General features: G+C 32.3%; 1 protein-coding gene across 2 annotated transcripts in view; it reads left to right on the forward strand.

Annotated features, from left to right (window-relative positions):
* POT1 (protection of telomeres 1) overlaps positions 1–16,662 on the forward strand; it is a 79,478-nt gene that overhangs the window by 13,958 nt on the left and 48,858 nt on the right. For both annotated transcript variants that reach the window (XM_060156769.1, XM_060156768.1), the window contains exons 4-6: positions 4,259–4,372; positions 5,153–5,200; positions 7,151–7,265. In XM_060156769.1, the coding sequence (XP_060012752.1) occupies positions 5,192–5,200; positions 7,151–7,265 (124 nt within the window). In that variant the 5' untranslated portion in view covers positions 4,259–4,372; positions 5,153–5,191. The remainder of the gene's footprint in view (positions 1–4,258; positions 4,373–5,152; positions 5,201–7,150; positions 7,266–16,662) is intronic.

The raw sequence follows: 16,662 nt of genomic DNA on the forward strand, positions 1-16,662 counted from the left end.
GAGTTCCAGAGTGAGTCACACGAAATGCGGCTGGTGAGCTGGGTGGGCATCAGATCATAAAATGATTTGTAGACCATTTAAAGATTTTGGTTTTTATGCCAATTATGTCCTTGGTGTTACATGATCCAATAAGTGCTAATACACATGAAATACATTTATTATGCTAAAGAAACATTTTCTGTCAGTCACTGCACTATCAATGACATCAGGTCCCTGGTTTTTCCCTGTACCCTTTCACTCTTTAACAGTGTTTTAAGATGTGATAACCTAACAGTATTTGTAAGGTCAGTATAGTAAAAATTACTTAATGCCTGTTAAAGTCAGATAAGTTTTTCTTTTTGGATTATCAACTGTTTCATATTTTCTTTGCCCTTTTCCTGCTCAGTGATGACTTGAGAATTTTTAGTATGTTATCCATTAAAAATAAGCAAATTAATCCACTGGTTTTGTGTATTTTTGTTACCTATTGGTTTGCTTCCTATTTCACCACTGATTGTGTTCCTCATTGGGAGATATTAGCATGTAAAAACCATGGTTGTTTATATGCAAGTAAGTTGTCTGACTTTTTTTCCTTCAATTGTTCATTTTTAAAGAACGCTTACGTTAAAAAGACCCGTATTGATTTCACTCATTTTCTCTGCAACTCGTTTGCGGTAGAAATATTCCTGTTGGCTACACTGAAAATTGTCTAATGATGAGGGCTTAATCTATCTAAGGCACTGTGACAAAAGGGAAATGACTGCTTTGCTGATATCTGAGTATGCCGAGTTATTTCAAAGATTTCATTTCAAATGTGTTTTCACTTTTATAACTTTGATGCAAAGATAGCAATTAAAACCTTATCATTTTTAGCAGCAGGGTTATGCTTCTCAAGCTGGTTTTCTAATACTGTTTTCAGCAGACTGAGATAGGCACCTACTCTGACATATCAGAATACTTTAGTCTCACCACTGAACTGTGTAATTCCCATTCTTGTTTGAATGGCTTCAGTATGCTGTGCTCTTCTCAGAAACTTAGAACAGTGTGTGTTAAATCTCATTTTCAACTCAATCTAATGAGTGTTTATACAAGCTAAAACAGCCTATTATATATTTATGTTTCTAATCCTCTGTGTATTTGAATTAATTTGAAAGTCATTATGATTAATAAATTGATGGGACATGAATCCTAAGCCATTTATTTTTTTCTCTTTTGTTTAGATCTGTATTTCATTTTCTACCAGTGTTGATTAATTTATTCAACAAATATTTGTTGACCACTGATTATGAACAGAAGCCTCCACTAGTCACTTGTGTGGGATATTCAGATGGATAAGACATTCTTAGTCCCAAGGATCTTACAGAGTTTTCAGGGCAGTAAAAACATTAAGAAAGTTTATAAATAACACACATGAAAAATATTAAAATGCGGCATAGGAGAGTTCAGAGGAAGGAAGAATTATTTTTCCTTCTTCCTTCTTTGGGGTACAAGCTAAGATAAACCTCCCAGGGAAGAAGCATTTACAGCCCAGATTTTAAAAGATAGGTACTCAGAAAATGCAAAAAATATATGTGGAAAAACATTGGGTATATAAGAGAATCTGATTTATTTTGTATTGAATGGAAGTATATGGAGATAAAGCAGGCAAAGTAACTTGGGATGAGATCATTGAGGGCCTTCAGTGCAATTTATATGTGTAAATTAAATATAAATTCATGTTTATAAATATAAATTTGGGAGGGATAAATTGGGAGTTTGGGATGGAAATATACACACTACTATATATAAAATAGATAACTAATAAGGACCTACTATATAGCACAGGGAACTCTACTCAGTACTCTGTAATGGCATATATGGGGAAAGAATCTAAAAAAGAGTGGATACATGTATATGTATAACTGATTCACTTTGCTGTACACCTGAAACTAACGCTGTAACTAACATTGTAAATCAACCATACTCCAATAAAAATTAAAAGTAAAATTAAATTAAAAAAATAAAACAAACGTAATAAATTGAACATTTATTTTTTATAGGTTTAATTTGTAGCTTAAAATTTTTTTAATAACTATTTTTTTGAAGTTTTGAATTTTATTTTTTTTTATACAGCAGGTTCTTATTAGTTATCTATTTTATACATATTAGTGTCTATATGTCAATCCCAATCTCCGAATTCATCACACCACCGCTGCCCCCTGCTGCCACTTTCCCCCCTTGGTGTCCATACGTTTGTTCTCTACATCTGTGTCTCTATTTCTGCCCTACAAACTGGTTCATCTGTACCATTTTTCTAGGTTCCACATATATGTGTTAATATACGATATTTGTTTCTCTCTTTCTGACTTTACTTCACTCCGTAGGACAGTCTCTAGATCCATCCACATCTCTACAAATGACCCAATTTCCTTTTTATGGCTAATATTCCATTGTATATATGTACCACATCTTCTTTATCCATTCGTCTGTCAACGGGCATGTAGGTTCTTTAAAAGTATTTTTGGTTCTTATTTCCATTTTGTCGATTGTATGCTAGAGGAAAAGTTGTAACCTTTTACTGAGTTTTGTTGCTAATGTTAGAATAGACTTTTGAAAAATTTTTGTTATGAATACTGATATCTTGCTTTTAATGATTTATTCTCTTTATTTAAAAATGTTTTCTCCATCATAAAAGAAATACTTTTATTCTTTAAGTTTGGTTTATACAGAAAAATTGAAAAATATGCATTTCTTCCCCTAACACTTTCATTTAGTGTATATCTTTCCATATATTTATGTTTAAGACATTTTAAAGTAAAATAAAAAATAAAATGAGATATGTTATTTTTTGTATTTTGAAGAGAATTTAGAACTGACCAATGATTTCCCTACTTCTGTTTATTCTCCTGTGTTAGCTTGATTAAACAACTTTACATCTTTGACTGAAATCTTAAGTTTTCCTTTAAATCAGAATATACTGTTCAAAGGTAAATTGGAAAAACTGCATATTTTTCAGTTATAATAGTAATTTATTCCAGAAGCACTCTTGCTCTGTAATTTATTCCCCTTTAAAACTGCCTAAACCATGGTACAAACATAGAAAATCTTCAGTGGGAAGGAAAATTTTCTCCCACTTAACTGTGAAGCATTGTGTTTAATTAGCATTAACAGCACAGACACAATTATGTTTGCAGTCTCACCTGAAGAAAATAAAATGCAGAAATTTGCAGAGCTAAAATATCTGGATAGGGCCAGAGATTTTAGAAAGGCCATTTATGATCCTTCCTTTGATTCACAGATAGTTTATGGAGGGCCTACTTTGTGCCAAGCCCTGTAAATACAAAGCAGAATAAGACATGACCCTTGTCTTCAAGGTGCTTACAGCCTAATTAATGGACCTAAATAGAGACTCCTGGGGGTTGACACCACACTCATATGTGCAAAATAAAAATCAGTAATGCAGAAGAGTTCCATTTGGTAGAAATTAAGATTATTGAAGGAAGCTGCCTAAGGCCCAGGAATTTCTGTTTATCTTAAGGTTTTGGTGTTAAAATTAGAGGAGTAAGATAATAATATGTGTGTGTGTGTGTGCACGCGTGTGTGCGTGTGTGTGTGTGTGTATATAAAATACAGCAAGACAAGACTCACTAAGTGTGGATGTTCCAGTATTTGGAAAATAAGAAAAGAGATTTAACTAAAGAATGAGAGAGGCAGGAATAAATGGAGATTGGCTTCTTCTTACTATTATAAACCTACGTGGAAAGAAAGTATCTTTGTTCTTATTAGTATGTAAATGGAAATGTCCTATTTATGTCTCATACCCTGGATCTTTATGCTCATGTTAGTTTTATAACAATATGGAGTTTTTGCAATAATGACATGTCTTTCTCAATGTAGTCTCTCAGAGATTTAGTTTCATTTAATTTCCATTCTTAATACTGTTGGCTCATTACTGTCTCTTCGTTGTGTTTATTCATGCACACTTATTCACATAAATTGAGATGAACATTGATGTTTGAAGCCCTAATAGATAAATAAAAATTTCTAAGTGATTTAGGTAGTGTTTTCCTGGTCCATTAAGAGGAGCACTGTACTTATCTATGGCTACATTGCTGATACCCTTTTGTAGGAGGTGGTAGTCTCAATCTTATATTCAGAAAGCATTAAACAAGTTTAGGCTAACCAGCTTTTCATTTTATAGAAATGATTCCTGTTTTTACATAGTAATAAAAATAAGAATCTATATGGCATTCAGAATTATGGTATTTTGATGATTTTTAAATTATTTTTTTCTATATAGGACACCATTGCAGTGGCCGGATTTGTTATTTTGTCAGCATCTTCATCTACAAGCAGAGATGGTAAACTTCGCTTATTTTTGAAAGCATCTGAGGACTTCAAATCAACTGTTTATGTAAGTATGCAACTTTTTAGTCTCTAATTGTAGTTTTAATGAGCTAAAGTAATGGAATAGAAGTAGTATTTCTGTGTATCTGCAGATAAACTATTTAGTCTGACTGAATTATTGTAATTAAATATTTTAAGTTTAAAAATAAAAATCCTTTTCTTGGCTTTATATTTAGAATGATTCCAGGTAGCAGAGAAGGATCCCTTAAAGATAGTTATTTGTTACTGAAATTCTTAAAGCTTCACAGACACTCTAAACCTGATCAATATATTCTTTGCAGTTATACTGTCATCCTCTTTTGATGGTCTGCTTGATTTTATCTTAAATTGATCAGGTGCCCCTTTTTAGGTAAAACTGATTTCCTCCTATTTCATTCTTTATGAAGGTCTTCATCCTCTCCGTCTCACTTCACCACCCCCCGCCCCCTCCCCACACAAACACACATACACTTTTGGAGACTGCCTGTTTGGTCAAGGCTGTCAGGTGGAGAAGTAGAGTTGGGTCAAGCTATGTGCCTGCAGACCAACATCTGCCTGTTTTGTTTTATTTTTTTGTCTGAACAGGGCATTTTATGGGCCAGGTGTGGTTCTGTGATATTAAAATTGGTGAATTAAACTGAAGCTTAGCTTAGACAACTTTGTACCTGCGACTCTTAATTTGTAAGCTACAACTTTATGCCATTCTGTGAACTGGAATATTATAAAATGTGTAGTTTTACTACAATTAAAGGTCTGTAATCACATTGAACATGTTTGTATACAAATAAGTCCTCTCTTTTTTTTTCAGGTTTATGTTAAATCCGTAAGAGATTTTTCTACAGAATCAATGTCTTTGGTAAGATGGTATTAATTTTAATTTAGAAATGTACACCCCACACACACATACATATATGTATTTGACCCACTTTATAGACTGATTTTGAAATAGTATCAATACAGTGGGAAAACATAATCTCTACTTTTTTGATATATAATGATATTACATTTGAGTTATATATTTCCCTGGTAATTAATACCTGGTTCATCTGTTGTCTGGAATATTTGCTGATATTTTGCAGAAGTTACGTACACAAGAAAATTAAAATGGAAAAGAAGTTTTATTGTGTGAAGACACTGGGATTTTTACTCCTTTTAAATCTTAGGCAAATTCATTTCTTTTGCTTTTCATCAGCTTATATTTAAACAGATTGTTATGTGCTGAATTGTGATTTGACAAATTATGTAATTTTAAGTAAAGAATTTTATTATACTTCTGATATATTTTGCTTTTTCTTTTAAATCATATTTTAAATATTTTATATAATTTTGTCATCTCATAGCAATGGGAAGGTTCCCATTTTTAAAGGTGAGCTACTTGTAGCTGAGTGAAACTGGAAAGAAGGTAATATGTTGATAAAGTTTAGTTATGGCAAATGGGCTCCTTAGTTGCACAGGCGGGTTCCTTAGTTGTGGCACATGGGCTCCTTAGTTGCGACCCATGGGCTCCTTAAAATAAATTTTATGTTCTACCTTTAGTTTCTATTGGACAGAGTTCAAGGACTTTGCTTCTAGTTGACAGTGACTACGGGATACAGGTTTTAAATTCTGAATACTACCATAATTGTATAACTTAAATTTGTTATTTAGGGTAACTGTAACCAATAAAAGTATTGATGTACTTTTTAAAAAATATGAATTAACTCTGATATTAGTGTTTTTCAAAATTGTTATAGATAGGTCAGCTTCAAATATTTGATACATCCATGCACTTGTGGTAAGGCAGAAGTAAATGAGAGAGCCTCTGAACTTGGCAAAAACGGTTTTTCAGGAAGCTCAGGTATTCTGAACTATTAGAATATAACGTAGCTGCTCTGCACACACATACTGGCTTATTTACATTGAGAGCCAAATTACAATCAAGATGTTGATTGCTGGTTGTGAATTAACAAGTACATTACTTGGAAAACCATAATGGTTAGGGTCATTGAGCTGTGCTGGCCTTCCCATTCATCTCCACATTAGGGAGATATTTGTTAAGATAATATATTGGATCCAGTTAGTTTGTCAGCTGAGTACCTATTGTCTCTATTCTGTCCCATATGCTGACCATTGTTTTTCTTTCATTACTTTTTTTTAATATCATGGTTTGATGAGATTTCTAAGCAAGCCCTGCCCTTGTGTTTGACCTGAGGGATCAGCTTCCTTGAAAAAAACAATTCATTTTGATTTGATTTTTAAAATTTTAACTCTTAGTGTGATAGGTAACCTTATTTCCAGCTGGGAGTGAAGTGGGTGGGTGATGGGGCCAGATGTCTGAACCCTTTTCAGGATTGTTTGACTAACATCAGACGTTCTTGTGAAATCACTTCCCCTTTTCTTTCCAAACTTCTGTATAGTTATTTCAGAAAAATTTTTTTCTTTTATTACCATGTTTAATGTCTTTATATCATTTATAATCAAAATCTGGCTTTATTTAGGCCTTATTAAAATCTTCATAGCAGTATAGGAAAAAAAATAAATATATGCCACAAGTTTTGAAGTGATATAAAAACCAGAACAAAAGTCTCTTAAACTGCATTTTTTAGAGCTGTGTACAAATTACACCATTTATAATCAAAGTTATTTATATGAAAAACTAGATGGTTTATATAGCAACCTTTATAAGCTGTGCATTTCTCCTTTTTTCAGGCTACAGTCTCTTTTTAGACACTTAGAAGGAAAAAATGCAGATCAGTTTGCTAACTTACAAATTTGATCATAACATGATTCTAAAATCTTAATACTTATATTCACTGTCTTTCTTTAGGTTCCAGCCACACATTATGTATATACACCCCTGAATCAACTTAAGAGTGGCATGATTGTCAATGTCTATGGTGTTGTGAAGTTCTTTAAGCCTCCATATCTGAGCAAAGGAACGGGTAGGTATTATTAAAATTGGTCAAGATTTTAATGGACTGGAACTGTTTTATTGGTTCAGGAACACAGCTCCTTCAGTACTCTAAGTCTTAGAAACTTAATTGTGATTTATAATTGTCAAACAATACTGATGCAAATTTTTTGGCCATTTTTACTTATAAAATAAGTATAGTCTATAAGTTGTAGAGAATAAAGGAAGAAAAGAATGCTAAGCAGCAACATGACAGCATATGAAAGTATAAAATAGCCTATGAAAGTATAGAATAAGCTAGAAAAGGTAAATATATAGACACGTACAGAATATGTAATGCTGTTATGTAAATCATTTTAATTCTTGCAATAAAGTTAAAAGACAAATGTATAAAAAAGAGCTACCTGTAAACATGTGTTAGTGGTTACAACATAAAAAGATGTAAATTGTGACTAGGTAACATAAAGTATGTGTTGGGGGAGGGGACTAAAAGTGTAGAGCTTTTGTATATGATAGAAATTTATTTTTTATTAGTTTAAGATAGTTATAACTGTAAGGTGTTTTATGTAAATTTTGTGGTAACCAAAAAGAAAATACTTATGGAAGATACACAAAAGAAAATGAGAAAGGAATCAGAGTAGGTCACGACAAAAAAAATCAGTGAAACACAAAGGAAGACCATAAGAGAGAAAACAAGGGACAAAAGAGCTACAAGACAGACAGAAAAGAACAAAATGGCAAGAGTAAGTTCTTCCCTATCAGTAGTTACTTTAAATGTAAAAGGATTAAACATCCCAGTCAAAAGGCATAGTACTTGGGTTGTTTTTAAAGATAATTAAGGAGATATAACCTATTCTATATAAAAATGTAAGCTTTTAAACAGACTAACATGTAAAAGAATGAATCAAAAAAACGTGGATTTCAGCTTTCTGAGAGTTAATGTAGTTAACAGACAGGCACTTTCACCTTGGTTTAATTTAGTTCAACGAAATTTAACATTTATTGCTCTGTTTAGTCTAATTTGAAACAGCAACATTTGTAAGAGGCATCATTATTTTATGTATCATTAAGAAAAGCTATGCTTCACTGTCAATTGTAAGATATAACCATATTGTAAAGATGTTAAAAATGTGAAACAGTGGTGGTGTTGATGAAATATTGTCTTTATCGACTGTATGCCTGCCAGCTGCTGTGGCTCATGCTGGGAACACAAAGATGTTCTCAGTGAGTTAATATTTTTAAAAGATTTAATTTATTAAATTATACATATGCAAATTTTATTGTGGCATGAGCTCTAAGTTTACTCTTTGGTGGGGTGGATGGGGGGAAAAGTCTCATTTTCATGTGGTCAGCATTTTTTTTTAGTGTGTTTTAAAATTTTATTTTGAGCATTATTTGATTTTTTTTACATTATGAAATATATCAAACATACAGAAAATAATTAAATGACCCCTATATTATATTTACTGGGCAGATTTTACCATATTTGCTTCAGTTTTTTTATTTATTTATTTTTAACTTTTGTTGGAGTATAGTTGACAGAATATTTTGATAATGTGTAAAGACTTAGTTTATGTGCAAGTGGCTATGTGAAGACTATTGAATCTAGAGATGAGAAGTTTGAAATAGGTTGTAGCTAAGTCTGAAGACCGCAAAAGGATGTTTTATTGAAAACCCTGATTTCTGTTGTTTCAGTAGGAGGGGAAGAATTAAACGTTAAGGTTGAAGCAGAGAAATTTTGTTTGAATTTCTCAAATATTTTCATTCAACTTTACTCTTTTGCAGTCTACTTTCCACACCCCATCATGCCATTCAACATACATATGCATACTTTCACCTTAGTAGTTTCTTCTCATCATCGAATTTTTTTCCCCTGAATTTTACATTGCCCATTCTGTGAATTCCCTGTAGAGTGTAATCACTGCAGTCTTCTTCCAGTTGCCAGTGTTATCTGGCTAGCTTTAATAGGCCTGCCAAATTTAGGAATAAGCTACAATACTGGTAATAATGTTCATCTAACTTGGTAGAAGATATAATTTTAAAACTTTTTGCACTTGGTATGGTTCAAATGCTTATCATTGAAAGTTTTTAGTAAATTAATCAGCAAATACATTATTTTCAAAAATATCATGAAATGAAAGTATTACAGAATAAAATTATAGCTGTTTTTAAAACAGCTATGATGACTCAATTTTAGTTTGTTATTAGATAGCATAATCATTTTCTTCTGACAATGTTATTAAATCGTGTATATAATGAAAGCATTGGGAAACTGTAGTATTTATTATATATTCTATGTATCCTGTATCTCTTAGGTATATTTATAGTTAGATCCAGTCCTTTAATAAAAACATTCATGAGTAGTAATAAGCCAACTTTTATTTTAAAGATAATGTGTTTCTCTGTTTCTTCTGAGATACTAAATTAAAATGAATGTCATCAATTTTTTCTGAATATATTCATTAAAACTCTAAAATTTGTCTGAAGATACAGCGAGATGTCTTCACTACTACCAAGATGGTAACATTTTAAAACTATCTGTCTTATAATTTTAGTTACACTTACATTTTTTTCTGTTGATAGAATTTATCCTTCAACATGCTGCAGGAGAGTCAGACAAATAGCACTGATTTTCGTGTTCAGGAAAGAATCAACTTCATTAGTATTACCACTGAGAAGTACTAAAATAAATGTACAGGAGTAATCCACAGCTGAGCCTTTTTTGTACTATATAAAGCAACATTATTTCACAAATACAGGGCCACAACCTAAATATTACATCTTGATGTACATAATAGTTATGTGTAGGAAAATTACCTTTATGCAACTCAAATTTAGATAGATGGAAAAAAGTTGATTCTCTTATATATCATTAGCTAGAATTTTTCATTAAAATTCATTTTATAAATGTTAAATTCAATGCAGTAGAAGCAATTTGGCGCAATTTAGCATCCTTCTTGACTAAAATTTTTCTTGACTTTCCTCTCATCCTCTGTAATAATGATTATACATGACCTGTAGCATACTGCTATCTTATTTCTGTAGCAAATGCTTTATTTCCCAAGCTTTATCTTCAGTCTTCGAGGAGTTGTAGCTTTTATTCTTACAGAAGTCTGTCAGTCCTGTTTTTAAAAGGACTATCGATGCTCACATTCTTATTCATCTGTGATAAGATTCATCATGAAAACTGAGAATTTCTCAAGGATTATGGAAACAGCATATATTAAAAGATCATCGTATCATCAAAATTGATTTTGATCATGACTCAGCAGGGGTACATAATGTGGCCTCTTTCATATAGGAAGACAAGGTTATTGCCACATTCTTGGGATTTTGAGATTTTATAGCAGTTATCTTCTCTGAAAGCAGTTACTTCTCTGAAAGCAGTTACTTCTGCTTCTCTCGCACCGTTACTTTTGCTTTGAAGAGCTGGGTAGGTAGAGCTACGTGTGCAGTGTTTTGCCCTGCACAGATAACATTGGGCATTTTTCTTAGATAACATGTATAAAGGAGTTTAATTTTAGCTTTGTCTCAGATTTTAAGGAGTATCTTAATTTTTTTTTTGAAACTTGAGACACCTTTACTCTGTTCTTATTGTCTGTTCTTGCTAAATAAGGTAAGTAGAGGCAGGCCATAAAATATATCCATCCAGACTTGTTAATAGTATGTGGTCCTGCTTGCTTGGTTAATATCATAATGCCTGCTCACTCTGAGCAAATGCGAAGAGTAGAGAGAACACTGTTTGTGCTTATTCTTCCTAATATTTGAGTCCAGAGGAAGGGAGAGAATAGAGTATTCATAGCATCAGTTTTTACTGTTCACTTCTTTTTTTATTTTCTTCTCTGTCCAACTTTGAGACCCTAGAGGTCTCAGCCTTTTCATGCCACATAATGTGGCACATCACCTGTGGCTCCCTAGCTTTCCTCAGGAATGCTCTATGTTGCTAAACTATTTTCACACCTCCTCCCATCAAAAATTCTCAATATTAGAAAAGCAGCTTGGTTAAACTGAACAGTTTTGGATGTTACAGTGTTTCTACAAGCAGACTTATGCTATTCAGTTTCTTAGAAAAAGGACACCTGTTTTAGCTACTTACTGAGCATTATAATCAAATTACTAAAATTGTATCCAAAACATTGGATTTCTAAGAGCTCCTATCTGTTTCACTTACTTTTAGTTCTTAGGATAGAGTGATAGGATATAGAGCCCTAGGATTTTTTCTTTTCCTGTTCTGTTAAACATTCCAGCTAACTCTGGATTGCTAATTTTGGCTCTGTAAAAGTACTATTTTCACTTATGAGAATGACTTGCCATTTATGCATTAATGTTATGTAGCATAATCGTTTGAATATTTTTGTTTTGCCTGAGTAATATTGGTTGCCTATTAATGATTATGTAGTTAGTGTCTTTTAATTTCTTAAAGTATAATAATTAACTCCCACATATTCCACAGTAACATGGTTGAAAAAGAATTTATTAATTACTGAATGATTAATGACTCATTGGTATTCCATAAGATCCAGGAGCCTTTCTGATTCATCAAAGGGAGATTAAAACTTCTAGTACAACATAAAATTGTATGTAATGTTTACTTATATTTTTTATTTTTTAAAATTGATAACGCATCTTTAGAATTTTTAACCCTTTTGTAGTCCTACACCTTTATGAAAATGTGATGACAGTTATAGAGCCTGTCCTAGAAAAATTCACATGCATGCTTAAACACTTAAATATACAATATCAAAGTTCATTCCCTGCTGCCTCTGAGCCTCAGATTGCAAAATCCTGATCTGTGGTATGTTCATACTCACTTATTTGACTATTCAGTTAATGTCAAAACTACAACATACATTTTGGCTTAATGTATGGCATTTAAAACAAAATAAATGAATGCACAGTTTTGCTTTTCAGTTTGCTCATTTGTTCATTTATTCAACAAACATTTATTGAGAACTTTCTGTGTGCCAGGTGTTATATTTTATAGACATGAGACATTCAAAGATTTATGTGATTGTTTCCACCCTCAAGAAATTAAAGTCTGTAGTTAAGCAGATAACCATTATAAATCAATGATTATAATTATTCATGATTTCACTTTGGTTTTAGTCTTTCCCCAATTTGTAAAACTCTACTTGTCCATTTTATTGTTGACTATGTAAAGCAGAATCTTCGTTGTAAAATGTACCATGCTTTTTGAATGTGTGTTTTAAAGTTGAATGATGGATTTACCTTTTATATAAGATGCAGGTTGTGGGCAGGCACAGAGTTTTCCATTTCCCAAGGGCTAAAAAATGATAATATCTAGTTGAGTGAGGTAAGAATCTTCAAGTGCTTGGCTATCTTGCTTTCAGGAATGGAGGGCATCCAGGGCACAGCTAGTCATCACTTATCTCTTTAAGGATTTGGAAAGGTGAGCTAAGCCTCTCTTCAGCACTGTTTTCCAGCTGTTCTGTCCGTGCCAGTAGGAAGTAGGTTTCCACTTGGAGAAAGAAGGTGAAGAAAGATCTTTCTTCCCCTGTCACTGAACCTTTGTGTGGCTTGCTTTCTTATATTCAAGAATGACTTCTTTGATGAAGCTTAAAGCTTCTATTTGGCTTCCTGTCCATATCCTAAGAATCTGTCTCTCATGACCTTTTCCTCTAAAAATTATTAGCCTGTTTATTTAGGATGTTACCCTTATTTTTCATGAGTTTTTTAATTTGAATTATTTTCATGAATCATAAAATCAGTACTGTTTTCCCATTTTTTCTTGAAACTCGTGTTATATTCTTTTATTCATTAAATTAAAAAATGTGTTTGCTAGCCTTGTGTAGCACTGTACTGTACTTAGTTGTTTTCTATAGACTCATAGGTTGTTGTCCATAGATAAAATAACTCTCAGAGAGTTTACAAGTGCGGGAGACCCAAATGTAATCAGCTAGCTAATAGAAGGCACAGTCTTATGCTGTGACTAAAGGAATAAGCAAAGTGCTTTCCGAGTGGGAATGGAGAGATTAATGCTAACAGGGGAAAAGCTTCTAAGAGATGTAGCATTTTAGCTGAACTTTAAAGGGTAAATTGGATTTTGATAGACGAGGAAGAAGAGGCCAACATTCCAGAGTTTGAAAATAGCAACAAAAGTTGTCAGATTTATAATGAAAATGTGAACTAGTGCTGAAGCAGTTGACTTAAATATAATTTTAAGCAATAGAATGTCAGCAATATATTGATGCATAATTTTATGCTCTTGTAGCAGTCTTTTTTTAGGGATCGTTATTAAGGACCTATGATACTTTTGTGGTGTACATTTTGTTTATATTCTTGAAGAAATTTTTTTTTAATTCTATGTTTTATGGTTTCCATATGTGGTAAAACTGGCTTGTTCAGATTGTATTGGTTATATATGCAATCAGCTTTATTTATATGCTATACTGTCATGTAGTTGGCAATTTGTCTTTGAAAGATTATGTGTTCAGAATTATTACAAATATATCTCAAGTGGCTATCAGTGGAATACTTTGTTACATTACTTCTCAGGTCAAATGGATTCTGGTAATATTCAGGTTCACAAAAATTACTTTCGAGTTACAAGTTACTTTGATTTCCATCTGCATTGTTAGGATTTTCTTCTACTTCAGTGTATTAATTTCCCTCCCAACTTTACATATCATCAATTAAGAAAATCCAAGTATATTCTCTTCCTTATTTTTCAGTTTGTTCATCCTTTTGCAGTGGTTTCTGGCAGCTTCTTATATATAAATGATAATCTCTTTTTTGTCATTATGTTACAGATGCTTTTCGCAGCATTTTAGTTTTGTGCTGGTAGTTTTTGAAATTTAAATCTTTAAAATGCTTGTGGAGTCATAATTTGTTTGGAAAGGCTTACCTATTAGAAGATCTGAAAACTATTACCCTATATTTCCTTAAAATTATTATTATATATTTTTTAAAACTGCATGTATTGCCTGGAATTTTGTTTTTTATGTAGTGTGCAGTGATCTCACTTTTTGTTGGTAACTGCCTTGTTTCAAAATCATTTATTAAATAATGTCATGTTTAAATCATGTATAATTTCTATACCGCTATATAAGGATCCGTGGAGCAACACCTAACAGAGAGTCTGAGGTGAATTTTCTTCTCCCAATATGTGACCTGCAATAGGTCTCCTCAAAAACAAGGAGGGCTATTTAGATGTTGCCCAATTTTTAATCATTAGGCAGAGTATTTGCTACAATCTCTACATGAATATTTGAGGATGTTTGGGTTGGTAGGATTCTTTATCCTCAATTCTGATTTACTGTGTAATAATATAGTTTGCTTGTTAATCTCAGTCTTTTTGTTTCTTCATTCATAATTTTAATATACTTTTAAGCCTTACAGAAATATATTGGGTGCATTTGCCATATACATACTGGTATCAGGATTTAAAAATATTTGAAATCAGATTAGGATTTATATGAAACTCTACCATAAGTTGTGATTTTTTTTTCCTACAGGTAAAATAAATGGTGTCAGGTTCTTAAAGGGTGTGTGTGTGTGTGTGTGTGTGTGTGTGTGTGTGTGTGTGTGTGTGTGTAATATATCCCTAGTGCATTTTGTAAGATAAATGTTAAACATATGTATTATTAATAATTTATCAGTACTTAATAGAATGAATATAAAATTCATAAAATAACATTTAATTCACTAGAGGAACTAGTCACTTGTCCTAGTGCTTGGATTTTAATGAAGAAGTATAATGAGTTTTACCTTATAAAGGAATATGTTAGAAGTTAAAGTAGTTTGCCTCTCATTTGAACTTTTATTATTATCACTTTAAATTATTCTCCTTATTTATACATTAATCATAGTATTTTTATTTCTACAAGTGTCAGTTTTCTTTTGGAAGTATAATATGCTGTATATTTGAGATACTTACATAGCTTTTAAATTTTCCTTTAAATGAAGCTGAAGTGTAGTAGACTTAAATAAAATTATGTTATACTAAGTTCATGTTTATATATTTATTGTGAAATTGTTTGAAAGCTCGAATGCATATAAATTCTAAGCATTGCTATATCTAGTCCAGTATATTGAAGTTCTGCTGAATATGTTATTAATTGTCCTATTTCCACAATAGATTTGATCTTTGAATAATTGAACCTGTTGCTACTTTTAAACCACATAAGGCTCTAAAGTCATGAAGAAGACTCTCTCTTTCCACTCAGAGACTAATTTCACTCCCATCTCCAGCTAGTGAAATTTTTTAATACAAAATTAAGAATAAAAAGAGTTTAGAGGTATTATAATACCTCTGTTTGTGAACCACAGAGGTTGACCCTTTTGCTCTGTAAAATTTGTATTGCCTGCATTCTTCAGGGGCATGGCCATCTAAATAATAACATTGCAGCTCTTATTTACTAAATTCTATGATGTCTTTCATATGATTATTGTTTCTGCTTTACAAAATACCCTAAGTGTGGTGTTGCATCGCCTCTATGTTATAGATGTGGAAACTTGGAAGTGGCACTGGTCATGCTTTCTCCTGTTCCAAAAGACTTTTAAACAAATCACATATTTTGCCGGTTACCAGCTCGCAGTATCATACACTGTTCAGGAATGCCACTTCTTTGTGGGCATTCCTGGCTGTTGCTCATCAATATGAAGCTTGAAGCCCAATTTTATGAGTCTTAGAATCAGCAAAACAAATATCAGGTGGCTTAGTTGGGGAGTATTCCTAGGATAATAATCTAATTGGTAGCTGTACTAGTAACTTCCTCTTTGAAATTTGAGGAGAGTTTGGTTGTGATTAAGAATAGGTTAGAGTAGTTTTAGTAGTACCTAAGAGCTGAAAGAAAAATATGAACAAGCAAGATAAATAATATCTATAAATTACATGGCACTTAAACATGTATTTAGTGCCTTAAAGCAGCTGTTTAACCAGATACTGATAGTCCCTTTTTTTACAAACAGCTTTACTGAGATTTAATTTACATCTAATTTACTCATTTAAAGGATACAGTTCAGTAGCTTTAGTATATTCATGGGGTTGTGCATCTACCACCACAGTCAATTTGTAGAACATTGTAGAACATTTTCATGTCCTCCGGAAGAAACTCTGCATCTCTTAGCTCCCAAATTCCCCGTATTCCTCCCAGCCCTAGGCAACGATTAATCTACTTTCTGTCTATAGATTGCTTATTCTAGACTATTCATATTAATGGAATCATAATATCTGATAGTTTGTGACTCATTTCTTTCACTTAGCATGCTCTCAAGGTTCATCCATGTTGTGGTATGTATCAGTACTTCATTTCTCTTTGTTACTGAAAAGTATCCCATTGCATGGATGGACCACATTTTATTTATCCATCTGTCACTTGATGGACATTTAGGTTCTTTCTGTTTTTTGGTGTTACAAATAATGCTGCTATGTACATTCATATATATGTTTTTGTGTGGACATCATG

Source organism: Lagenorhynchus albirostris, chromosome 8 (genome assembly GCF_949774975.1).
Source record: "Lagenorhynchus albirostris chromosome 8, mLagAlb1.1, whole genome shotgun sequence".
Lineage (NCBI taxonomy): Eukaryota > Metazoa > Chordata > Mammalia > Artiodactyla > Delphinidae > Lagenorhynchus > Lagenorhynchus albirostris.